Genomic DNA, 26,435 nt, shown 5'->3' on the forward strand with positions numbered 1-26,435 from the left:
CTGCATTTTGGAGCAGGATGAGCATTCACCGAAATTCCAGAGACGGAGAGAGAGAGGGAGAGAGGGAGAGATGGAGAGATGTGTGCTGTATATATGTGGAGAGAGAGGTTTTGCACAAGTATTCTTTTATTTTTCCCTCTATTTTTATTCTAACTTGTGCATTGGCGGAACAAATGTTTAATTAATCACAAGTATTTTGAAATGGAAAACCGGATTCGGGCAGAGAGACAGACTGACGGACAGGGAGAGGGACAGACAGAGACAGACAGACGGAGGGTCAGACATACAGGCAGAGAGACAGACAGAAAGACAGACAGAGGGACAGACAGAGAGAGAGACAGACAGCCAGGCAAAGAGAGAGAGAGAGGGAGACAGGTGCTGATTTCATAATCTCATTTCTGTTTCCACAGTAAAACAATGTCCTGACGTGTCCTGTCTCCCCATGTCCTGGTTAATGAGTGTGTCTCGCTCTCTCTCTCTCTCTCTTATTTAATAATAAGAATGATATATTAACGAGATGACACAGATCTTGTTGTGTGACCTGATTTGTGCTGTCTCTCTCTCTCTCTCTCTCTCTCTCTCCCTCTATGTTTCTCATTTTATCTGTGGTATTATTCTGTCCTGCTCCACTCGGCACATTGACATATCGACGTTCTCTCGTTCTAAAATGGACTCTATGGATTTCTTTTGTTTATGTATTTTTTTCACGGTACATTAAGCCCCAGGCGTTCCTTATCGCTGCAGTGGAGGAGGAAGGACGGCGGCGACAACACACCATCACCTCTCACCACCCCCACCCACCTCCACCCACCTTCATCCCTGACAGAGCTCATGTGCTGCCGGTGGCTTTCCTCTGCTTTGTGTGTGTTGTCTGAGCTTTCCCTGATCCACCAGGAGCTGGACCGGTTAAAGGAACATACAGATAAAGTCAAATATATGAAACACATCCGGGATGACTTGTGCAACACTGCACACATCACCCTGAGTGACGGCGAGCAACGAGCGTTCTGGGCTGGAATCGTCCTTAAATCCACGAGGCATTTAAGTTCTCTGCCGTGGTCGTTAGAATTACCATTCCCCTGCTGCGCCACTCGCATTACGACCCAATAATTTGACGATAGCACATTAACTTCCAGTAGACGGTGGTGTGCTCAAGCCATTATGTGTGACTAATGGCCGGGACCCTGGAACTGTATCATAGGGCGCTGTATATTTTTTCGGGTGTCTGTGTTGAAGCTTGCTGTGTGGAGACGGTCCCCATGGTGACTGTAGGTTTTATGGCGGTCACAGTGGCAGGGAGACCAGTCTCTGTATTGACCGGTTTTATGATGTTCAACAGACGCCCGGCAGCACTTGGTGGGTTTGGCAGAAGGCTGACGTTCAGGAGGATGTTTACTGCAAACGCCCTTCACCAGTTCAATACCAATTCTAAGATGGGCAAATACGGCAACCTTCCTCCACGAGAGCGTGAAATCATGCTTGGTTTTAATGTCAGGGATGATGACATGGTCGGAATATGCCAAACAATGCCAACACGGGGCTACAGACTGTCTAAACGTGGGACTATTAAGTTCCAGTTATAAAGTACCTCTTAATGCATCGCAGCTACATAAAATCACTGCGGTCCACCTCCAGACTTGACCATAATTTCCCCTTGGAGTGGCAGCCACGGCAATCTCTCAGCAATTACCAACATTATCGTAAAACGTGTGGGAGTCAGATGTTTGACCTTTGACTAGAGTGTTCTCGCGACATGCACATCTATCCACATCTACTGTAATGGACGGCCTTCGGAGGCACTGCATCACCGTAACAAGCTGCTTCCCCTCGACGTCGTCAACACGGCTGGACCGCTGCACCGAACAGTTGGCGAGAATCAACATTTTCTCCAAACTTCGGGGAAATGACCTCGACCCTTAAAAGGGCCCGCACCAGCTGCACTTCGCTCTTCATCGCTCCTTGAAGCTGTTGCCAGCAGAGCATCCAGTTTTACAGCAAGCTCTGTCTGCTCATACTTTCTTCCTGACCTACACCAGCAACAGAAAAAGTGACGATAAAAAAGTCCATTCTGGTTTCATTCAAATGGGATGTGGAGACAGAAAACAACTTGTAGTTTTGTTGCATCTGCACAGGCTGTGTTGTATATCAGAAGAAAATAATTAATTCAAACAACAATCTTTTGAAGAGCTACCACTGTATAACCAGTAATGATCATCAGGAAGGCATTGTCCTAAACGCTATTTGACATTGTGACCGGGAATCAGTCCAGAATGTCCAGAATTGGAGTCAGTCCTGGAAGTGGAAGAACAGGGGAAACATGTACTGTCGCTTTAAGAGTTGTTTTTCTGTGTTTTACTGTCGCTTTATGAGTTGTCTCCTTCTGCAGCTTCACTTCTCCTGTCTCTTTCAGGATGTTTCAAGGCAAACTCTTTCTCTTTAACGCCATCTCTCTTCTTCTGCTCTTCTTCTTTTGTGCTTTGTGCTGACGCTGCGTGCGCGCTATGCAGAGCGTGCCGCCGGCCTCTGCTGCCGCCTGGTGGTGCCCTGCCACAAGGGGATGCCCCGCCTGACGGACCTGTCCGTCAAAACCAAAGACGTGTGGGAAATCCCCAGGGAGTCACTGCAGCTCATCAAGCGGCTCGGCAACGGCCAGTTTGGGGAGGTCTGGATGGGTACGGAACCAAACTCCCCCGCGGCGTCCGACCGCGAGGGCGCACGGGAGCGCCACGTGCACCGAGGCAGCAGAGACGCGTGACTTGACTCCCGGGATCTCAAACCAATAATCTGTGCTAAACAAAGGTTGTCAGGTCCTCTCAAGTAATTATGATGTCAGGCTTGTGTAAATAAACTAAAGAAATGTAATACAGCAAGTTGAACTACAGCTTCCAACAAGAGACATCAAGGTATACCTGTCTTACCGAAAGGCAAGGCGGTTGCATCTGGTGCTTCATGGACAAGGTGCTTGGTAGTCTCAAGACTCTGGTCTGCTGACAGGAACCTGCTATTATGATAATCTGGCCCCTTAAACGGAGAGACCACTTGTGTTTGTACAAACAGCTCAAAGAAGGACAAAGGATGAATTGAGGCCTTCATAGCCTGGAGAAACCTGGACCTTCTTCAAGCCACATACTCGTGGCCTTGATTCATCTTTTTCCTCTTCTTGGGAGAGGTTGGGAAACGTGGTCAATTCTCCCTCCAATATGACCCAATCTGATTATTATTTTATTGGGTGGGAGCGCCTAAGATCTCCTTGGAGGTCCCTGAAGTCCAGAAGACTCTGCTGTCACGGTGCAAGCGTGGCGTCCTCCCATGCTCCCTATTGCATGTCCTACTTCCTAGTCACTAACCCTATCTCCTTCCCTTCCCTTCCCTCCCTCCCTCCCTCCCTCACTCCCTGTAGAGAGTGCAGATGGTTTGTGTTTTAACTTAACTGGCGTGTGCATGACCTACATCCCCGATACCGTGGGCCTGACTCATGATGCCTGGGAGATCCAGAGAGACTCCCTTGATCTGGAGGTTAAGCTCGGTGCAGGATGTTTTGCTGATGTCTGGTTTGGTAAGGAAACCCTCAAGAAATGTACCAGCTTTGGTTCCTTTTTTCTTCCTTTGATTCTCACTGCTGGGTGTCTTTTCAAAGTCTATGTGACCATCAGTTTTTCACCCAAGTTTAGGAAAACATACTTAAACTTTTTCTAATTAGCGATAAAAGCTTTGTTTGTCCGTTACTCTTGGGCGTCCCCTTCACCCCCAGACGCTCTTCTTTTGTTTTGTCTTAAAATCCACAAAAGAAGACGTTCAATCCACTGACAGAGAATTTAAACATCGACCTCTATTCAGGAGTTTGCTCTGTTGACAGAGAAGCCGAGGTTCTGTTCTGTTGTGTTATCATGGGTGGAGGGGGTCCAACTAATCTCCACTGATCCTATGACCCCAGAACCCAGCGGGTGACCAGTACTGCTCCCCACCCAAACACCCTTACAAACACACTACCCAGCTGGGTCACTAATGAAGCCTTTTCTCCGGGATTTAGGGGCTTACTTTAGAATTAACCCCCCTCCACCCTCTTACCTCACTGCCAACTAGGGCTGAGTTCAGAAACAAACATTCCACCTCAGGAGGCGGCCATGCTGATTAGTTTGTTTCCTGGTTTCTTTCTTTCTTTGTTGATTGATTGGTTGTGACTGGTTGGTTGTTGGTTGCTTTTTTGTTGGTTGGTGGTTGTTTGTTGGTTGTTTGTTTGTTTGTTGGTTGGTTGGTTGGTTGTTTGTTGGCTGGTTGGTTAATGTTGGTTGTTTGTTGGTTGGTTGGTTGCTTGTTTGTTGGTTGGTTGGTTAATGTTGGTTGTTTGTTTGTTGGTTGGTTGGTTGGTTGCTTGTTTGTTGGTTGTTTGTTGGTTGGTTGGTTGGTTGTTTGTTGGTTGGTTGTTTGTTTGCTTGCTTGTTTGTTTGTTTGCTTGTTGGTTGCTTGTTGGTTGCTTGTTGGTTGGTTGCTTGTTTGTTTGTTTGTTTGTTTGTTGGTTGCTTGTTGGTTGCTTGTTGGTTGGTTGCTTGTTTGTTTGTTTGTTTGTTGGTTGTTTGTTGGTTGTTTGTTTGTTTGTTGGTTGGTTGGTTGGTTGTTTGTTGGTTGGTTGGTTAATGTTGCTTGTTTGTTGGTTGGTTGGTTGCTTGTTTGTTGGTTGGTTGGTTGGTTAATGTTGGTTGTTTGTTTGTTGGTTGGTTGGTTGCTTGCTTGTTTGTTGGTTGGTTGCTTGCTTGTTTGTTGGTTGGTTGGTTGCTTTTTTGTTGGTTGGTTGGTTGTTTGTTGATTGGTTGTTTGCTTGCTTGTTTGTTTGTTGGTTGTTTGTTGGTTGCTTGTTGGTTGCTTGTTGGTTGGTTGCTTGTTTGTTGGTTGCTTGTTGGATGGTTGGTTGGTTGTTGGTTGGTTGCTTGTTGGTTGGTTGGTTGCTTGGTTGCTTGGTTGTCTCAGGGACCTGGAACGGCACCACGAAGGTGGCGGTGAAGACGCTAAAGCCGGGCACCATGTCTCCAGAGTCGTTCCTGGAGGAAGCTCAGATCATGAAGAAACTGCGACACGACAAACTGGTGCAGCTCTACGCCGTGGTGTCCGAGGAGCCCATCTACATCGTCACCGAGTACATGGGCAAAGGTACACACACAAATACACACACCTACACAAACACACCTGGACAAAAGACTTAGAGAAACAATCGTGAGTACATGTTCATAATAGTTCTGTCTTTTACATTGTGTGTGTGTGTGTGTGTGTGTGTGGGAATAAGAGAGAGAGAGACCAGAACATTGAAACTGGACCTTGTTGCCGTGCAGGCATCAGCTCAACCTTCAGAGGAATCCAACACTAGTAGAATATAATATATAAGATAAAAACTGAAGATAGAAAGCAAACAGCGTCAGGGATGTTTAAGCCATGAGAGGAGTTGTATAACATCCTTACAGACCTTACTGCTGTTTAGTCAGCAGCTGCTTCTCTCAACCTGGGGCAACACCGGCAGCCGTCTTCTCCGGCTTTCAACGGTTCGGTCACAGTGGAACTGTCTTGTTTCCTTCAGGAAGCCTGTTGGACTTCCTGAAGGACGGAGAAGGACGAGCGCTCAAGCTGCCCAACCTGGTGGACATGGCCGCTCAGGTACGACCCGGTCACCGGTCAGAACAGGCTTTGGTTTGGTTACAGTTCTTAAGGCTGGATTAGGATCATTAAGATAACATTATATTACGTTTCTTTATGTTGTGGAACCTTAGCATGGGATAGACCCGTCTTTGTTTGGTCAGATCAGTGGTTCCTGAAGTGTGGGACCCGCTCCCTAGGTGGTTCCAGAGGTATTGCACGGAGGGTTTGGGAACAACCGCGTTAGATAATATTCGGTTATATTAGAACACATTACATAATCTTGGTTAGAATAGATTGGAGTAGAGATTATTTCAAAAAAGGGAATTATTTTAGTGTTAGCGATGCGTCTTTGATCATTTATCACTTTACTCGGTTCAACAAATTGATCAATTTTTTTGTGTTGTTTTTCGTGGTTTCCTCTCTCCGTCTGCGCAGGTGGCAGCGGGCATGGCCTACATCGAGAGGATGAACTACATCCACAGAGACCTGAGATCCGCCAACATCCTGGTCGGTGACAACCTGGTGTGCAAGATCGCTGACTTTGGTCTGGCGAGGCTGATCGAGGACAACGAGTACACAGCGAGGCAGGGTGAGGCTTCCACACACACACATTCTGCCACAATGTTTATGCAGCATTTATCTAAGAGAAGCTTCAATCAGTTTGGTACAAAACAAATCGCTCTGTCCTGCAGGAGCCAAGTTCCCCATCAAGTGGACGGCACCGGAGGCTGCGCTCTACGGGAAGTTCACCATCAAGTCCGACGTGTGGTCGTTCGGCATCCTGCTGACGGAGCTGGTCACCAAGGGCCGGGTGCCCTACCCGGGTGAGGACGGGAGGGGTATGGGACGGAGGGTGGTATGGGGGAGGGTTTAAAGACCCCGTGGTGCCTCCACGATTTGATGTATTTCCGGATTAAATGGAAGGGTCGGTTGGGACTTTGATCCATTTGGACATTGATGCACAATGTGGACGCGGGATGTTCTAAGTTCCTGTGTGTTCTTTTCAACTACTAGAGGGAGCACTAGTCGTTCATAATCCGATCAAAACAAACCTAGAATGCCAAGCGGTGTCCATGTTGATTGTTGTTGTCCTGTGCAGCCATTATAAAATGAACAACAGTATAAAAGAAAGCCAAGATTGTGATTGGTTGAGATGTCAGTGGGCGGGATTAAGGGGGAAACTGCTTCTTTTTACTGGAGGACATTTAGCCATTAGTAGCCGTTTATTTTTGAACCGATGGTCCACTTTTTGTGGTGTTTTCTCTTTTCATTTCATTGCTAACCTTCCGCCTTATTTCAAAAGGCGGATCTACATTTGGCCCCAGCGCTGTCGGTCGAATAGGACTGGTTTACGGAACGCTCACTACAAGCCTCACATTCACTGACTCATACAGAGCAGTACGCCTACCTCCCCAACTGTCACTACGCCCTGAGGAGGCTGCCACGGCTTAAACACTGGGTGGTGACTCAAGGAGCCCCCCTCCCCCCTCGTGGAGGGTAGAAGGCTCGAGGAACATTCCCGCTCCCTGCCAGGATCTGAGATAACCTCTAATCTGTGGCTCGCCCGCGGGACAACTTGATTTGGAGAGGCAGATCAAGACAGAGAGGGAGTGGGAGGGAGACCTATAGAGAAAGTTGGAGAGCGAGAGGGCCGGGCACAGAGTTTACTTAAAACCCGACTTCATGCGTTGAAGGAAAACACATGTTGGTCCAGATGTGCTGTGGGTGGGGGCCGAGCTGAGGGCTGGCTGAGCCTTGAGTAGCTTAGTCTCAGCCTTACTGTGGCATAGCGCAGCCTATTTTAGTGTAGTTCTGCCAGAAGTGGTAAATACGGGTTCAGGAAGTAAAATTCACGCCGGGATTTTGAGGTAGCCATGTAGATTTACATATTAGCATCAACCCAGGGCCCAACTGACGAGCGGAACCAGATGATCAGCGCAAGGCCGGAAGAAAAACGCGACCCTTCTTCACCCTCGGCGAGTGGGCGCGTTGATAATGTCACTATCAACACGCCACACCCCCACCCGCTCGCTGTGAATTCTCAAGGCAATCACCTGCTCTGTTCACACATAACGCTCCATCTGACACGACGCAGGATTTGTACTAGAGTGCCGGCTGGCTGAAGTCCGGGTCGGAGTTTCCGCTCAAAGAAATTGGTGCTGGTCCACGTGTCCTGGGAGATTTAAACGTCCCGGACAAACGGGAGAGATTCTGGTCAAATATTATCTGTGTTTATTGATCTTAAAAACATTCGATAAGCAGGTTTAAAGAGAATGACATAATCAAGGTATGTAGATGTATAATATTTTTTATTGAATATTTAAAATTAAATTAGTCCCGTCAGTTAACGCCATTTTAAAAATAAATAAATAAAAATAATTTATTTGAATATTATGACTTGAAATCAAATAACTTCCATTCGTGAACGATAAGTAACAAGTACAGCCACTTCATTTAACATTTCACTAAAATAACATTTTGATCAAATCAAAAAGAAAAAATATGGCAGGTAGGTCTAAATAAAGTTTGTGGTGTTTTCACAATGAATATTTAGCGTCTGCTTCGGGTCGGAACTTAAATATCCCAAAAAACTGTGTATGCATGTGTCCCAACGACGCCTCATCTTCCTGCTTCTCCTCGGAGCTCTGGAGGCTGAGGCTCCGTCTCCGCTCCGTGTGTTTACTGCGTTTACAACCAACCTGTCCACGAGGGAGGGGGCGGGGCTTTGTTCTCTATCAAAACAGGTGATTGGTCAGAGGTGAAAGGTCATATTTGGATCGTCCAAACCGATTGGCTTTCCGTTGCAACTTGCCGAGCGCGGAATTGAATTGATCCGGGGAATTCTTTATGGAAATGATCCACCAGCACTAATTCAAATTGTGCTCGGAGGAAATTATTTTCACCGGACATTATGACCAGAGAGATGTAAATATGTCGCACTTCAACACATTTTCCCGGTCCAGTCCAACTGAGTGGGACATTTGCGTTCACTCATACAGCTCCTCGGCTCATGTCCGGATCCTCAAGGTTGCAGTGCATGTGTGAGAGCAGCTCATTCTACCCGTATGATTCCTTTTAAACCTGTATTTTATGCTCAGTATGTTCCAGTCAACTGATATTTTTTTTCTCTGTCGTGTAAAGGCTCAGGCCGAGGCCGTTTAGGGGCTCTGTGGCTTCCCCAAAACAGCTGTTACACATAACAGCTGTAACGCAGAGCTTTTGTGACTTTTGGACAAGCGATCTGCATTTAAATTGAAAACAGTTGAGTTAGACGACCGTGAATGAACGTGACCCAGATTCAGATTTCTGTTCCACTTCAAACAAAAGGATTCATTGTAGTTAGGACGACAAAGAGACTTTTAGATTAAAGTATAAACATTTAGAAAATAATGTGAATATTTAATTGTAATTAAATTTTGGCATATTATTTAAATGTGTTCTTGAAGTAAAAAGGAATGTCCATGTTGTGACTACGTACACGACCATGTAACTACGTCAGTGCCGCTTTCACGAGCTTTGCGTAATGGATGTAGAAATCGTGCCCCCTAGTGGAAATTCAGTAAATTGCACGGTTTCCCACTATAAAAGGTGGAAAAATCAGCCATCCCGTAATATTCCGTTCCAATTCCTACTTTCCTCTTTCATGTCATGCTGCTCTGTTCCACCCTATTTGTTTTCAAGATTCAAGATTCAAGATTCAAGATTTTTATTTGTCACATACATATACATACTTCCATACATATATGCAGTGAAATGTAATGCAACGCACCCGGTGATAGCACACAATAAGTCCTAGGAAAAAGTACAAAAATAAAATAAAAATAAAAAGTAGAAAATTCCTTTCTAATAGACCGACTAACTGACTCCTAAAACGTAATACAGTAAGTGGAATACTTATAGAATAAGATAAAAAATATATAGAATAAAATACAATAAAAAATAAATTGAAATAAAATGGAATAGGTTGAAGGAATATGTCTATGTATATACAGATATGTGCATTTAAAGTGGCATGTGAATTAAAGTGGCATGTGAATGTGAATAGTGTGAGGTAGTGTTTGGGATAATACAGCACAGTATACAACAGTACGGCGCAGCAATACGGCATCACGAACAACCCTGAACAGTGATACAGTATGCGGTACAGTATGCTACATACAGTACAGTAGGTAGTGGAGCCTAGTGCATGGCTCAGTTAGGACCCCTGGTGAGGTCAGCATTGACAGTTCTGATGGCTTGAGGGAAGAAACTCCGTCTCAGTCTCTCTGTTCTCGCTGTGTGACTGCGGAGGCGCTTGCCTGACCGCAGCAGCTGAAACAGTCCGTTGTTGGGGTGATGAGGATCCTTCATGATCCTACGGGCTCTGCTACTACACCTCCTGGTGTATAAGTCCTGCAAGGGGGGGAGGGTAGTTCCAGTGGTACGTTCAGCTGAACGCACCACCCTCTGCAGGGCCCGCCTGTCCTGGGCAGTACAGTTCCCAAACCAGGCAGTGATGTTGCCTGTCAGGATGCTCTCCACTGCTCCAGAGTAGAAGGACTTGAGGATCCTCACGAGACCCGGAATTTCCTCAGCTGCCTGAGGTGGTAGAGACGCTGCCTCGCCTTTCTCACCAGAGTGTCTGTGTGAACAGTCCATGTTAAGTCCTCTGTGATGTGGACTCCCAGATATCTGAAGCTGCTCACCCTATCGACAGAAGTCCCATTAATCCACAAGGGCGCGTGCGTCCTCGATTGTGATCCACGCCTAAAGTCCACAATCAGCTCCTTGGTTTTGCTGACGTTCAGGTGGAGGCTGTTGTCCTGGCACCAGAGTGACAGGTCAGCCACCTCCTCGCGGTAGGCCTTCTCATCGCAGTCGGTGATCAGGCCACGACCACGGTGTCGTCAGCAAACTTGATGATGGTGTTGGAGCTGGACCTGGCCACACAGTCATGTGTGTACAGGGAGTACACTATCTTTCTTTCTTTCTTATCTATCTTTCTATCCCGTTCTCAGCATCCGCATTAGTTTCAGCATCCGCCTTGTAACCGGTGTCGGGGGTTCTGTCGGTGTGTCCGACCCACTCTCCTCCGCTCGAGCTCCATCTAGATCCGAAGAAAATCAGACAAATGAACGAATGAGAAAGAAACAAGCGACAGGAGGTGCTGGGCGGTGCAGGGAGCCCTGAGAGAGACGCAGGAGTGTTCTGAGTATTTATGTTGTGTTGCGCTGCTGCACCTCCTCCAGCTCACAGGCTGCACCATCGCTGTTTGTGCTGAAGCGTTTAATCTCTGCGGAACTCTCCGGTTGATTCATTCCGACTCTGTCCTGTGTGTTTGTGTGGCGCTCAGGCATGAACAACCGGGAGGTGTTGGAGCAGGTGGAGCGGGGATACCGGATGCCGTGCCCCCAGGACTGCCCCCCGTCCCTGCACGAGCTGATGGTGACCTGCTGGAAGAGGGAGGCCGAGGAGAGGCCCACCTTCGAGTACCTGCAGGCCTTCCTGGAGGACTACTTCACTGCCACCGAGCCCCAGTACCAGCCTGGGGACAACCTGTAAACGCAGCCGGACTGGCCTGGAACGGCCTGGAAAGGCCTGGAACAGCCTGGACCAGGTCTTAATCAGAGCCGTTTATCGATAGCAAGAACTCGGGAGAACAAGTTCTACGGAAGAACAAAGTGGGTCAGGTTTCCTTCTGTTGCAGCCGTGTTGGTGAAATGAATTCTGGGATATCTGGCTCCATCCACTTATTGGCGAATCACCAACTGATGCACCCTGGATGTTTTGGGCTGAGCCAGATCATTTCAGCGCACTGCAGTCCTTCTTGGCTTCATGTGAACTTTGGAACAGAACTTGGGACGCAGAGTGGACAGCACCCGATGGTGAATCAACACAGGATGTGATGTTGATGAACCTGTGTCCAGGGAACCTGTCCACGCCCTCTTTAGCTCCACCGCGCTGCACCGGCAAGTCTCCCTTGTTACAGTGAAGACACCGAGGAGCAGGAAACAACTTTACGCAAGGACGTGAACCCCAACGGTAAGGCCCACACACGCCAAACGTGGGGTCCCATAATAACCCAGACTCCTCCAGGGGGCAGTCAAGGACTTATCTGATCGACTATTAATCACGTCATTTTTTTATTTTTGGGGCGAAGTTGAAACCGACTTTGCGTGTCTCAGAGCCGGTTGTAGGCTGCTTTCACTGGGGGGGGGTCATTGAGAAATGTTGATTGGGGATATTCACATGTTGTGGGGGGGGGGGGTAAAGGTGACTGAGAAGGTCTCCCCGTTTCGCACAGGGCTCTTTTTTCGTTTCATTCAATTCAGGAAACGGTGGAAAATAAATACATCTACAATAAAAACACACTGATTTTATTTGTTTTGTTTGGAGAAAGGAGGAACGGGGACGCGGAGCGGAAATCCCGTCTTTTTTTTTTTTTTTTTTTTTTTCTTAACTTTTGATCGGGTGGGCAAGACGCACCTTTTGGTGACACCCCTGCCGATAGCCACCGCCCGCCGTGGTGTACCTGGAAGCATCCATGTCCATGTACTTCTCTGAGGTGTGTTTGTGGTGGGGCAGCCTCCCTGTCACCACGTTCCAGAAGGCAGAGCGCCGCTGCCATGCAGCTTCAGTACAAAGTAGAACCCTTGTTTGAGTTCCGTTCTCCGCTCATAATTCACTCATCTCCCATTTCACAAGCGGCTTCTTCCTGTTTCTGTCCCAGCTTTGGGCTCGCGTCCCTGGCGCGGACGCCCCGGCAGGCTGAGCCCGACAGCCGTTCCTGTTCAGAATGTGTAACCAGGTCACGGGGAAACTTGTGACAAAATGAAAAACAAAGTCCTGGTGTGTCCTCAGCGCTGGCCTCCCACAAAGCGTCTCTGTCCTTTAGAACTGACGGTGCGTGACGTAGAGTGGGGCGTCGCCGGCGAACGGACAGATGAGAGCGCTCGGGTTGTACCCTGCAGCAAGACGCCTGTATTCGATGTAAATAAGAAAAGCCTTGGGTTTCTTTTTTAGTTTTTGTTCATTCACTTACATTGGTAATATATTTGGATTTGTTATTTGGACCTGCACACCAGCCATGATAACGTGAACATTGAGGATGAAGTGAAGCTGCCAAAACCATGAAGGAAGAGAGGCCTGTGGACGGTGAGAGTCTCCAAGTGTAAAACAGCTCCTGTATTGGGGGTTTTTCGACATTGCATTGAAGGGTTGTTTGTTTTTATTCTCGTTTTGATAAAGCATAAACACCTCCTGTAACTTATTTGTTTATTTCTCGGCCGTTGATTTAAAGGCAAACTGTAAAGCCTTTTCCTGATCTCCACCCCCCTGAAAAACTGTCTGTCTCTGCTTTCATTGCACAACAATAACAACACAGAATAACAACCCATCACCCGATTACCAGCGTTCCCTGGCCTCCAGACCGGTCATGGAGGCGGAGCAGCTGCTTTGGGGACAGTTTAGCGTCAAAGAGATTGGAAGGGAGGTGGAAGCCCTGCACGCCGTGGCCCTCGCTCCTTCCCGGCGGCTCCGTGCGATGGGACCCGCCTGGTCACGGGTTCCTCGGGTTCTTTTACAAACGTCACAGTTTGTGGAGGACGTTGGAGCCCGGGAGGGACCTGGACCCGCTGCACCCGCTGCACCCGCTGCACCCGCTGGACCCGCTGCACCCGCTGCACCCGCTGCACCCGCTGGACCCGCTGGACTCCTCTCTCTTCCAGAACTGTCTCTGAGGATGGAAAGCAAAGGAAGCGGGAAAACATGTCCGCCGACCCACAATGCACCGCGTCCACGCGGGGCGGCCTCAGTCCTCGTTGTACCTGACGTTGCTCGTGACTGAGGTCGGGTCGGGTTTGGAGAGCGACCCCCACCCACGGCCCCGCCCCCATGACCACGTCCCCGCTTGCGCCGCCTGCTCCGTGGCCCCGCCTCCCAAACCTCCACCCCGACTCCTGTTGAGTTACTTCATGTTTTTTATGTTTTACTGACGGAACTTCATTTCTATAAGTATTTAAACTCTTTGGTTTTCACAAAGTTCCTTCATCAAGTTTTTACTGTTTCTGTCCCGACGTCAAAGCAGAAAGAAAAACTGTGATTCCAGGTAATAACCAGAGAATATCATCGTTTACTTCTGCTCTATGTACATTCCTTTAAAGAAGAATATGTGGGTCGAGGTGGAAGAAAATGTTCAAATGTGAAGAGAATCAACATTTGAAAGGTGTTTTGTTTTGGGGGGGCTTCACCCAACGACGCTTTGGGCGGGTGTTTGCAGCCTCTTGTTTCTGTTTGTATGGTTCAATGATTTTTAAATGTTGGGAACGTTCCTCATTTCCAGCCCTTTCCTGTTTTGTCCATCCGGTGATTTGGCTTTGAAATCCCAGAACAATAAACATTTTTCACTCTTTTCAGGACCAGTTACTTGTTTCCACATCCATATTGTGTCCAAATCTTTGTACTGTGTTCTGAGATTGAAAACGTTGTGCTGCTGGGACAACAAGACGAAGAACGGTAATGAGGACTTCTTCTGATGACTTTTGATTTTCATTTTCAGTTTGTACCTTATCTCCTGATTTTACAGCGGTCTAAATATATACAACTACATACTACTACACAGGGTACAGTACACTACTAATACATAATGTAGACCAAGGTCCTGATTTGAATGTAATGTATATGAGTTGAGTAATGTTAAAACAGATTATTTGAATAATTAATCAACTCTGATAATGGATTAATCGACCATCAGAGTATGATAGTCCATGAGTGAGGGGCTGGTCACAGTCGGGTGTGAGTTCTGTTCCTCCTCCAGGTCTGGAAGGCGGTGTCTGTCTGGGAGGCGGTGTCTGTCTGGGAGGCGGTGTCTGTCTGGGAGGCGGTGTCTGTCTGGGAGGTGGTGTCTGTCTGGAAGGCGGTGTCTGTCTGGGAGGCGGTGTACGTCTCCGCATCATAACACCGGCTGCATCGCGCACGGCGGACGTCTCTGCAGCTCCGACCGCTGACATGCAACGCTGTGTGAGTAATATTAATATCAACTCTCGCGCCTCCTCCTCATTTGCACAACAACACCTTCAACAGCAGCGGAGCCCGTCACCGAATAACATCACGTCACTGAATCATTTTAGATCCTCTGGTGACGCTGGCTTCTTGACCCCAACTGATTTTAAAACTTTGGAAGGTTCTTAATATGAAACATGACAATGCGTCAGTCACGACTTGAGTAAAAAAAAGTGTTTTTTTTTCAATTGAATCCTTGCTTCTCTGACGGAGGCGGACGGAGGTCTCCGCAGAGCTCTGGTTAATGTTGAGACAAACTTACAAGAGTCAGAACTGACCCCCCCCCCATCCTTTTTAAAAGGGACCCCCTGCTGAGTCTGCTTCTCACCGTCTCACACGGACGTCCTCCGTTTCAAAGAGAAAAGTTTGATGTGAAGTTGCACAGAATCAACCTCGAGCGAAAGGTTTGTTGACGTGGGATCATTAGGAGCCGCCGTGTTTGCGTTGAGCTGTACGTTGGAATACGCAGCGACCGGCTTCTCCTGATGTGCAGCTGGTTTCCTAGAAAAGCTCCATTAGGAGCAGATTTATATGGAGCGACCGCAGATAAGAGCTTCAGTCATCAGGTGGAGAAAACTACAGGAGGAGGAGAAAAGTACTGATACATCACAAATATACCAGGAAAGGTGAGATGAACAACTGGAAAGTACTAAATTAAAAATCAACGAGAGTTTATTTTAAAGTGCACATCGTTGTTTCCCCCGGTGATGGCGGCGTTGAACTTTAAACAAGCATTTGATGAAACAAGTTGAATAATCAACCTGCGAACGGAGTCAAACTGAAGCAGAATCCAGATTTGTTCATCTGTTGTTTGTTTGTTGTTCTCTTGAGGTGGTTCTGGGGATATAATGTTTTGTGAATGTTCGTCCGCGTGGAGGGTTTACTGACCACAACAAGCGGCGGCGCTTTACAAAATTCACTGCATTCGCTGGCTTTCCATTCTTGCGCGCCTGGCGGACCCCGCCACCGACCAATGAAACGCGGCGTAGAGGCGCGCACGCCGAACGCAGACTAGTAAAGTGCAGGCAGAACGAAGCATCAAATATGGAATAAAGAAACAAAATAAGTTTACCATCCAGTTTCAGTTCCTCTGACGGTTCCTCTCATTGTTGATAGGAGCAAGATTTTGACGAACTGATTTCAGTGCTGGTAAAAAAAAAAGAAAAAAAATACCTTTTATTCCAGGTTAGAGCGAGTGGAGCAGCTCAGGCATTTGCTTGGAAATGTAGTGAAAGTGTAAAGTCCACTGGAAGGGGACGGCTCAGGTGGAGAACCATCTAAGTACCGTACGTTACCGAGTCTTGACTTTGCAGCGACTCAGCGGATTCCCCCGTGAGTCACGAGTTGTTTGAATCAAAATTGGCGCGGAAACACAACGACGACACATCGGGCGGCGACAACCTTCGGCGGGGTTGGGAAACGGCAAAAAGCATCAACCCCCGTGTGGCGGGGAAACCGGGATCGCATTTAGAAGCGACGTGGCACCACCCAAATGTTAATTTCTCAAGAGTATTGAACATTGTGTGCGTTGAGGCGGTGATGGTGGTGATGGTGGTGATGGTGGTTTCTTGTCTTTTTTAAGCCATCGATGAGCGTCATGGAACGGCTCCGTCCCTGATCGATCCTAAACCCATTAAATGGAAAAAGGTTGTTTTTTTTTTCCCGATCGATCCGCTGAGCGTGTTCCGGGCGACACCCGTCCCTCTGTTTGTCCACCGGCGTCGATAACCACGCCCGGCTCGCCGCGCTAAAGGGTTTTTATTGCAGGTCCGTGCGCTGCTCCCTGGCGTCGAGTGAAACATGGAGGACGCCGGTGCCGCCGTCTTCACCACGACTCAGAAGATCTACTACCCGCTGCTTTGCATTCTGGGTATTCCAGGTTCGTACTCTGTGCCGAGCTCGCGTGTCTTTTCATTTGGGTTTGGGACCAAAAACTTTCTCCATCGTCTGGCGTCGGCCCGGGTGATTTGCATCAGGATGTTTTAGACGTGGTGCAAAGGGGCGCAACGTGCCGGCGGTGGATGAAGACTTATTTTACCAGAATCGCCGTCTTGTGCATCCAACAACTTGTTGGATTGAACTTATTCTTGGTGCTGATCAGAGCCCGTGTGTTCTCCACCTCTCGCAGCGAACCTCTTCACCTTCTTCATCATCTGCTTCCGTAACTGCGGGATGTCGGACACGGCCCGGGTCTACCTGAGCTGCCTGGCCATCGTGGACTCCTTCTACCTGGTGTGGGTGGTGCTCCTGGACCTGACCCTCGCCTTCTGGCTGCTGCAGCCCTTCTGGCACGCCTACCCCTGGTGCGGCGTCCTGGGCTTCCTGCAGTACGGCTCCCTGTACAGCTCCTCCTGGATCGTGGTGGTGTTCACCATCGAGCGCTACCTGGTGCTGCGCAGCACGGCCGCCCGGCGCCACTTCTCGCAGGCGCGCGTCACCAAGCTGGCGTGCGCGGCCATCATCCTGGTGTGTCACCTGGCCTCGGTGCCCATGGGCTGGATCAACGTGGTCATGCCCGTCAACCGCACCGCGGACGGGGAGAACGTCACGGTGTCGCGCTGCCGCTACCGCAACCAGGCCTACTCCACGGCGCTGGTGTGGGTGGCCACCATCCTGTCCGGGGGCGTCCCCATTGTCCTGGTCATGCTTTTCAACTACCTCATCGGGTACCACCTGAGTCGGGCCAGCCGGCTCTTCACCAAGGAGGAGCGGCGGGCCATGGGGGGCCGCAGCACCCAGGGTATGGTGCGCCGCACCCTCCTGCTGCTGGGAACCGTGTCCGCCGCCTTCGTGGTGCTGAGCTCCCCGCGCTTCATCACCTACTGCATCCTGCGCACCGTGCACAACGACGAGGCCTTCGACCGCAACGACTACAGCCTGGCAATCAACGTGGCGAGCGATGTGGCATGCTGCAGAACCTCCAACCCTCCACCAACTTCCTGCTCTACTGCCTGGTCAGCCGCAGGTTCCGCCGCGAGCTGCTGCAGACGCTGGCGTGCACGTCGGGGACGCGCGACCTGAGCTCCGCGCTCACCTACACCACCATGAAGGTGTTCACCGTGAGGGGACACAAGACCCCACCCCCCCGGGACCCGGTGACCGTGGTGCTCACCAAACTGAAACGCACCCGCGATTGAGGCCCGCGCGCGGGGGTCGGGGGGCGGTCCCAGCCATACGGGAGGTTTTTTTATTTTGAAGATAATCAAAGGCAAATGAACACAATCGTGTTGCGGTGTCGCCGCTGACACCTCGGCTTCAGGGGGATTGTTGATTGGCCAAACTGCACCGGACGCCGTGGACTCTGCCGCGCTGACGCATGGCGGCTTGATCCCTCCTCCCTCGTTTGTATCCTCCGTCACCTCCAGGAAAACCTTTTTCAGCCCTTCCAGATTTTCAGAAAACTGTCTATGACTTCATCGATCACTTTGAGCGTTTCCATGGAACCATTTAAACCCCTTTCCTGTCTGAGTGAAAAGAACAGCTGGTATGTCGTCCATGTAATGTCATCAAATAAATCTTTCAAACTTTCAAATTGGACACGGAGTGATCGTTCAATCTGTGAATCTGTGTTCCTGTCCATGAAATGTCCGTTTGTCTTTCTGTTCCTTCGTTCTGGTTGATAGCTCGTCTGAGGACGACCGAGAGAGAGAGTAAAAACACGCCGAGCCTCTGCCCCCGCCCGGCCTCTCCAGGGTTAAAAGCTGTGGCTGCTCAGACCTGGAAGCTGATTGGCCGCCGTCTGCCTCTGGACTCTGAAACATTATTTGCATTAACCGTTGAAGCGCCTCCTCCTTTCACACGAATCTGCTCTTCCTCGAAGGAAGCGACGCTGGGAATGTTCCCCAACAGGTTTCAACGCTGAGGCCTGAGCGGCAGTGAGAGTGAAAGTAACACCGGGAACCAGGAACCAGGGACCAGGGACCAGGGACCAGGGACCAGGGACCAGGGACCAGGGACCAGGGCTCGGGCTTCAAACAAGGCACCAAACACCTGAAACACTTGGTTTACCTGGCGTCAGGTGAGTTACTCATTAAACCTCTGTCATACCGGTGGTTGGTGTCTCTGCCAGCTGAACGCTGAATAGTTCAATATAAATATCATTCTAAAAACTTGTGTTGTGTTGGTGTAATGATCCTGTTTGGAGCAGGTTTGGGTTTAATAATAACAATAATAACAATAATAATAATAATAATAATAATAATAATAATAATAATAATAATTATTATTATTATTATTATTATTATTATTATTATGATTGACTGAAGTGTTTTTTCTGTTTCTCTTCCGTCACCGCCGTCTTTCAGCTCCAGTGGCTCCAGGACAAATGGACTCGTTTAAAGGTGAGGAGCCCCCTGACCCGGACCCAGGCACAACGCTATCACGGCTCCCGGGGGCCTGGACCGAGTCCTGAAAAAAAAATATATATATCTCATCAATGTACAAACAATGTGCATTTTTTTATTCATCCTGTTCACAAAAGGCTGGAACCCAAATATACGAGGAGAATATATTTTTTTATATCTATTTATATACTGTATTTTTTTTTTCTCTTTTTCTTACATTCGATTCTTATTTGACCTGTATTCAAGCAGGAGAGACACTGAAATTAAATTGATTTCCCTAGAAGAAAAACACCAAACAAACGAAAAACCTCTGATGAAGAGATTATTAAATAGATGAAGCCCAAACAGACGTCCTCTCCCTGTGCTTGTACCTGTGTCTTTCTGTCCCTGCAGCGGTTTGTCCTCACCGCAGCATCCCGGTGGAGACGGACGACTCCATGACGGAGTCCTCCCTGGACCTGGTCTGGCCGTCCTGCCAGTCCTGCCAGGGCCAGGGGGAGGAGCCCTCTGGGTCTCTCCCTGACCCTCGGCTGCCCCGCCCCGAGGCCCTCCGGGGACGACCGGACCCGGGGGGCCGTCCGGTCCGCCTCGGCCCCGAGCCCCCGTTCCACCGCCGCCCGGCCACGTATCTGGAGGTGACGGAGTCGTGTCGCCCGGCAGATAACTGGTCCCAAGCCTGGGCGGGGGCACCGGACTGGGACCCGGCGCACCACCGGTACCACGACGGGGGCCGTCAGGGGTCCTGGAATGTGCCGCAGGAGAACTCGGTGGAGGAGATGGAGTCGCTGGAAACTCCTCTTCCTCTCATGTCCGACTTCAACAACATTCCCTGTTCTCCAGCCCAACACCCAGCAAACACACCACGTGAGAACGTTGTTCAAACACCACTACACCACGTCATTAAGGTGGAGGGAAAGAAAGACCCGTCCAAAGAGCTTGGAGGGCCTTCTCGGCTCTTGTGGGGAGTAAGAGGCATTTCAACTAAAAATCTTTTATTATCATGGCTGAATGTGTTTAAAAAACCAACGTGTTTTCTTCTTTGTTTTATCAAGATGAACAGTAGAACCTACCACACGTGCCTCTTTCTCCAACAGCACATTAAAGTCTTCACAATAGAAAATCCAGTCTAACATTAACTGGGACTGGAGGCCTTTATGGTGACATGGGAACTAGAACGTCAAAGAGATTTGAAAGCAGTGAGACCCATGTGTGACATTGAAAACATTGAGGTGGAGGTCAGGGCGGCCGTGCAGCCCGATCGCCTCCTGACGGTGATCACTTGCATCTTTCCTCCGCAGGTCAAGCTCCAGCGCTCGGGACGTGTGTCCCGCCGTGCCGTCGCCGGCCGCCCGTGGATGAAGCCCGTCACGGCAACTGCAGCCATCACCGTCAGTCGCTGGACCCGCACGGGCGGCACCGGCAGCGGCAGCCTCCGTCCTGGTCAGAGGGAACATCCCCCGTGGTGCAAACACAGGAAGCGGCGTCTCACCGACCGCGCCGACTGAAATGGGTTTTCCGTCTGGTCTGTTGGCTCTCCTCTGCAGGAATCCCGCTCCCCCCGACAGGCTTCCTCCGCTGGAAGCCGCCAGGACCCCCGCTGTTATCCCGCCGCCCCGCGCCGCGACCCCCGGAGGCCTGATGGGGGAGGTCAGCGTGGAGACGTCGCAGGGCACCGCGCCCAGGCCTCGGTCCGGAGAAACCAGGAGGACCGTGAGTCTGCCGGAGGAGTGCCGTGAGTACATCTGCCCCCTCATGCAGGGCGGCCCAACCTTTCCTCTTACCTCAGAAACCCCTAAAACCAAACCCTGTCCAATGGCAATCCGCATTAGAACATGTAGTCGTGGATTGGTTGTGTTTGAGCTGAGACTCGTGTGGGTTTCTGGACTTTTAGGAAACATTCCCCTGGGATCTCTGGTGTACCCCCTGTGGGGGTCGGGCTCTGCAGGTGGGGAACCCCTGTCCTAATATGGAGTCAGTGTCTGAGCCCTTGGGCCTGTGAAGCTGGTGAACACCGGTGTTTGTTCTCCTCCGTCTCAGGGAACGTCTTCATCACTTATTCCGTGGACACGGCGCAGGAGATGATTCCTTTCACCAAATTCCTCACGGGGCAGGGATTCAAAGCAGCTGTGAGTTCGGTCCCAGCGACGCAAACCGGGTTCCTGAACATTAGCTGGTCGGCCATTTTGACCAAGTGTTAATATAAATATACTGTAGACTCTACATAATAATTTTCAGGGCATTTTTTTTGTCACTCCTCAAATACTATCTTCAAAGTTTTAATACTGTATAAGAAATTTGATATTCAAGTCATTAAATTAAATACAATGAAATGCACAAAAACTTCACCGGATGTCTTATTATATGATAATTGAATTGAATGATAAATACAATTACTGGAATCTTCATTTGTAATAATAATAATAACAATAATAACAATAATAACAAATATAGCTGTAGGCAGCAAAACACAGGGTCTAGTTTAGTTTAAACTTACCAGTAGAACTCACCGTGTTGTCTGTAGAAATAGAGCTGCACTCTGTGACGGGCGGCCGTTTGGTGCCGTGTCGGGCACCTCATTTATTTATTGAGTTTTTACCTTTGATTACAGTTTCTGTAAGTTATGTTTCCATGTAATACGAAAAACGTTGTGGTATTTCTGTGGGTAAAAATGACCATTGCGCGGCTTTTATTTTTCCGACACCTCACTGGATCTTGAGCGCTTCACCCAGTCACCCCGTTTCAGTGTTTTAGAAGGAGGTGCCCATCCGCTGTGCATTTCTGCAAACAACACCAATAAAAACAGTGTGCTTTTATTGTAGAACTATTTCATTGATTTTATTTTATTTTCCGAATTTTACATGAAACAAAAAATCCCCGTGTGTGAGAGTCCCGGTGCGTCGCGGTGCAGTGTCTGTGTCTCCTACAAGCCTGAAGTCAGAACAAACTTTTAAATGAGGCCTCGTTGCTCTTATATGAGTGAAGATTCAGCAACTGGATTGATTATCTCTCTGAAAAACTCATTTTGGTGGACTGATGAGGTGAAATCAGTGAAAGTTTACAGAGTAAATTCAACTAAACCCTGAGGTCATGCTCAAACGCCATTGGCTCGCCATTTACCTTCTGTAAAGAAAACTTCAAAAACATTTTTGGGACGTCAGAGAGCGATAGTAACTTGTGTTAAAAGGAGCATAACAGGTCCCCCTAAATAGAAACTAACACATTGTTCAAAATGGCCACCTTCACTTGATTGGAACCAGGTTTTTGGTTTCCAGGGCATCTTGAATGTTTCAGATTCAAGTTTTTCATCAATCAATCAATCAATCGCCACTGAAACCACGTACTGACCTTGTGTTGCTGCCAGATCGATATCTTCGATAACCCCGTGCGAAGGATGGACATCACCAAGTGGATGGACAGCTTCCTGAAAGACGTGAGGCTGCTTCACTTTTACCCCAAAAACACTGAGAACAAAGGGACGAGGTGGAGGAGACTCCGCCTCCGGGGACTCGCTGAAGCCGTGAGACACAGAATCCTCTGTCGCTTCGTTGCAGAAATCGGTGCTGATCATCGTGGTGATCAGCCCCAGATACAAGGAGGACGTGGACGGGGACAGGGAGGACGAGCACGGCCTGCACACCAAGTACATCCACAACCAGGTGAGTCCCCTCTTCCCTCCTGGGCAGGTGTCCCCTCCACTGCACGACCTCCATTCAACGTCTCCGGTGGTTAAACCCCAGCTGGTTCCCTCCCCGGGCGCTGGGCACATTGCTCTCCGTAACAAATATATGATGAGCCAGCTCATTCTTTTTTTTGGTAAACTTTCACACTAACTCCCGTGAAAGAAAAAAAATTAAACAAAGTAAATTCTGCAGCTCCAGTATCTGCTTGCAATGTCTCCCCTTGTGGTTCGAGGCTGTAACTACTGCTCTTTGCAGGAAATAGTCAAACTTTGACTTCATTTATTTTATTTTTATATAAATCCAGCGTAACGGGCTTAACGGTCAAGGGTTTAAATATTAAATTAGGTTCAAATACAGATTTGCAATATGAAGATAAAAAGATGTCATAAAACAATGTACACCACCTTTTTTTTTTTTTTTAATAAAATAAAAGCCTCCGGGTGACACAACAAACGGATCCAGCTCTTCTCTCAAAGTGACACTGGAACCAACACATTGAAAACACAACCACACAAAGTAAATGTTTGAGTTTATTTGTTGTATATGTGGAGCAGGGGTTCTCAACCTTTTTTTGGCATATGACCCAGTTTTTAGGTCCCAAAATGTCTTTATTATTGTTTTGTACAATTACGTGGGAGGAATGTTTCCTGCTGTGCTTTGAAAGCAGCGTCACTGTGCCGCTGTGTCTGTGGTTGGGTTCAGATCCAGAACGAGTTCATTCAGCAGCGCTGCCTCAACTTCAGACTGGTCCCGGTGCTGTTTCCAGCTGCCAGCAAGGTGAGCGCTGCCACGCCCTGACGCGCTGCCACGCCCTGACGCGCTTCCACGCCCTGACGCGCTGCCACGCCCTGACGCGCTGCCACGCCCTGACGCGCCTACAACTGCTATAAATACAGGTTTTAACAGTGTCTGGTCCACAGCTCGACACTCAGCACGAGGAACCTTTATTATATGACATGATTTCAATGACAAAGAAGGATAACGTGAGAGAAAACGAACATATGTTTAATTGTAATAAAGTATAAAATGACAATATAAGTACAGTATTCATGAATGAAGGAAATGACCCAAAAATGTCAAAGATCGTTCTGAATCATAAATATTCACTTTTAGAGGTGAATTAATCTCCATTTCACCGCTAATTAATGTTCTTTGCTCAACTTGACCGGCTGAGCTAACTGTTCTGTTGGTGATGGGCTTGTGCCCGTGTTACTGTAATGGTTGAGTCTCTTGACTTGATAAGTCGCTCTGTGGGGGTGGTCTTGTTGTTGTGATTGTGTTCTTGCCGTGCCGACGGTCTTGTTGCCATGGTGAACCCACTGTGTGTGTGTGTGTGTGTGTTGCAGAAGCACGTCCCCAGCTGGCTGCAGAGCACCAGGCTCTACCGCTGGCCCCAGGACACACAGGACCTGCTGCTGAGGCTCCTGAGAGAGGAGCGCTACGTCACCCCGCCCCTGGGGAGGGGCCTCACCCTCACCGTGAGGCCCCTCTGAGGAGGGATCTCACTGCGCGAGCCCTCAAAACCAACAGCATCACATCTGGACAGTTTGGGCATGACAAGACATTCCTGAGATTTCAAACAATATTTTTATATTTTATTTGAATCATCACTGATTGTACAATATAATACATATATTCTATCTGTCGACACATAATTCAAAGTGTTTCTGATCATTCGGGTGACTATGGGTTAGCCTTAATGATCCATACGTTTATGACGTTTAAATTCAAAGAGCGGGGTTATAAAGAGAAAAGTACTAAAGTCCCTGAAAATCATTCAAATTCTAATTGAACAACTTGTTGGGGTTTGATGGAAAGGTCCTCGTGAAGTACCGAGCGTGTCCTCTGGGCGGCGCCGTGTCCTCACCTTTGGTTTCCTCTGTTCAACTCAAGGTCATGGAAACACTTTGTTTTCCTCCACTTTTCCCACGTTCAACCGAGCGCTGGAAGAGGGAAGGATGCGAAAAGACGGTGTGTGTTTTGAGGCCGGGGGAGAGTGAGCGGCAGGTTTGCTGGGGAGCGGGGGCCGAAGCAGAAACACCACAGTCCTCCACCTCCCAAGCCGAGGTTTTGTGACGGAGCCTCCACAGCTGCCGTGACTCCGCCGCCTCCTCCTGGTCGGGACTCGGCCGCTCGGCCGCATCCGCTGCGGCCAAAGGATCCTGTCGATGGTTTCCCCTGTCGCTCGCCGCTCGCTGCGAATAACACTTCCTGTTGCCACCGATGAACAACACCTGATGCTCCTCAGGCAGAGGAGACGAGGGAACCTGGGAAGAAAAACAAAAAGTGAAACTTTTAGTTGATGTGACTCCTCTGACACAATCCAAACATGTGCTCCATGGGAGTCTCTCTTCATGGTCTTGTTTATTTGTGTGTTTACCTCTCCAACCCCGCGGCCCCTGCACAGGCGCTGCTGTGGTCGGTGACTGATGGATGATCGGTGCGTTTCTACGGATGATTTGTATTTTTGAAAAGCAGGGGAAAAAAATCACAAGATAGAGTAAAATTGCATAAAGTGTATAGCGAAAATAAAAAAATATATATATACAAATAGCAGAAAAAAATAGATTAAACAATTCACAAGCTTCATTGGTCACATACACATTGCGGGCAGAGGAGTGAAAAATCTAATAATTAGAATAAAGTAAAAACCTAAGGAAATATAATTAAGGCATAAATCCTACTAAACATCTATATACAGCCATCAAGAATATATTAAAATATCTCAAAATATACATAGAAATATGATTCTGTGCACAGGATGTGTTATTGGTTTGGGTACATAGGGCGTCAATTGTAATTATAAGTGATTGGAACGTCAGTCCAGAGGCAAACTGGAACTCTGTCTGGGGTCAAACCAGGGGGCCTGGGGGCCCGAGAAGCGAAAACTCCAATTCAATCATCATCAAATCTTTTATCATTTTGTATTCAACCTTTTAATGTATTAATTATTATACATTTTTCATTAAAATGTTATCTACAAGACATTATTTGTTGGTCATACACAACCTGTTGAAATGTGGAACGGCGGCGCAGTAAATCAGATTTCATTTGGGCCCAAAGAACCAAATTCCCATGAAAGGATGTTGGTGCAGCTCGACCGTGTGAGCGCTGGGCGTGGCAGGAGGAGACGTTGCTGTTAGAGACTAGAACGTCAACCGTGTTCTCTGTAGTTTTTCACAGTCAAATGGCCGCTGGATTCCTTGTCCCGTCCGGGCCCCAATGAGGCCTCCTTCACCACGGGGGGCGGCGTCCTCGGTCTGAACCGGCTCCTCCGGGAGGGTTGGGGTCCTTTCGGGAGAAATGAGAAGCCGCCACCTCGGCACAGCCACCACGCCGGCGCGCTATATATAGGACCTTGTGGAGCCTGCCCGGAATAATGAACGGGGCCACGAGGGCCCCAAATGGCTGCAGGCGCCAGGGAAGTGCAGAGCCACCATTTGTCAGATGTTCTTCCTCGAGGATCGAACACTCGAGGAAAAGTAAAAAAATAAAAATAAAGTTGTAGCCTCCACACTGTGCACACACCGTGTTTTCAAAAGTCCACATGGAAACTGGAGTCTGCAGTAAAGCAGAGTTTCCCAAAAATACTGACAAAGAATAACGAAATAAAAATCTGCTGATAATGAAGTCATTCATAATGCACTGATCAGTGGCCCGTACAACTAGACTTCACAAGCCGACATAAGGATGCAATAAAATAAAAAGTATAATTCACTTCATGATTCAGGGTGAGTCGTATAATAAA

General features: G+C 48.5%; 2 protein-coding genes and 1 pseudogene across 4 annotated transcripts in view; all 3 read left to right on the plus strand.

Moving 5' to 3' along the window:
- Positions 1–11,811, plus strand: part of fynb (FYN proto-oncogene, Src family tyrosine kinase b) — a 76,270-nt gene extending 64,459 nt beyond the window's left edge. The window contains exons 8-14 of one of the 2 annotated variants that reach the window (XM_080024635.1): positions 2,508–2,672; positions 3,401–3,556; positions 4,966–5,145; positions 5,567–5,643; positions 6,061–6,214; positions 6,318–6,449; positions 10,958–11,811. In XM_080024635.1, the coding sequence (XP_079880761.1) occupies positions 2,508–2,672; positions 3,401–3,556; positions 4,966–5,145; positions 5,567–5,643; positions 6,061–6,214; positions 6,318–6,449; positions 10,958–11,166 (1,073 nt within the window). In that variant the 3' untranslated portion in view covers positions 11,167–11,811. The remainder of the gene's footprint in view (positions 1–2,507; positions 2,673–3,400; positions 3,557–4,965; positions 5,146–5,566; positions 5,644–6,060; positions 6,215–6,317; positions 6,450–10,957) is intronic. The other variant, XM_080024634.1, reaches the window with a different exon arrangement.
- Positions 11,812–13,693: 1,882 nt separating this feature from the next.
- LOC307247843 (putative G-protein coupled receptor 139) lies at positions 13,694–17,801 on the plus strand (annotated as a pseudogene). The gene is made up of 5 exons (XR_013844781.1): positions 13,694–13,711; positions 14,020–14,118; positions 14,420–14,622; positions 16,432–16,543; positions 16,793–17,801. The product of XR_013844781.1 is annotated as a putative G-protein coupled receptor 139 (transcript).
- Positions 17,802–18,988: 1,187 nt separating this feature from the next.
- On the plus strand, positions 18,989–24,327 carry traf3ip2a (TRAF3 interacting protein 2a; the record flags this gene model as incomplete). Its single annotated transcript, XM_080023963.1, has 10 exons — positions 18,989–19,004; positions 19,401–19,871; positions 20,306–20,447; positions 20,552–20,739; positions 20,899–20,952; positions 21,045–21,133; positions 22,369–22,437; positions 22,559–22,663; positions 23,390–23,464; positions 24,034–24,327. The coding sequence occupies 10 exons, from the start codon at positions 18,989–18,991 to the stop codon at positions 24,178–24,180; spliced, it is 1,356 nt and encodes a 451-aa protein (XP_079880089.1). The 3' UTR covers positions 24,181–24,327.
- Between the last annotated feature and the right edge of the window lie 2,108 nt (positions 24,328–26,435).

Source organism: Zeus faber (assembly GCF_960531495.2).
Source record: "Zeus faber genome assembly, chromosome: 2".
In the NCBI taxonomy this organism is placed as follows: Eukaryota; Metazoa; Chordata; class Actinopteri; order Zeiformes; family Zeidae; genus Zeus; species Zeus faber.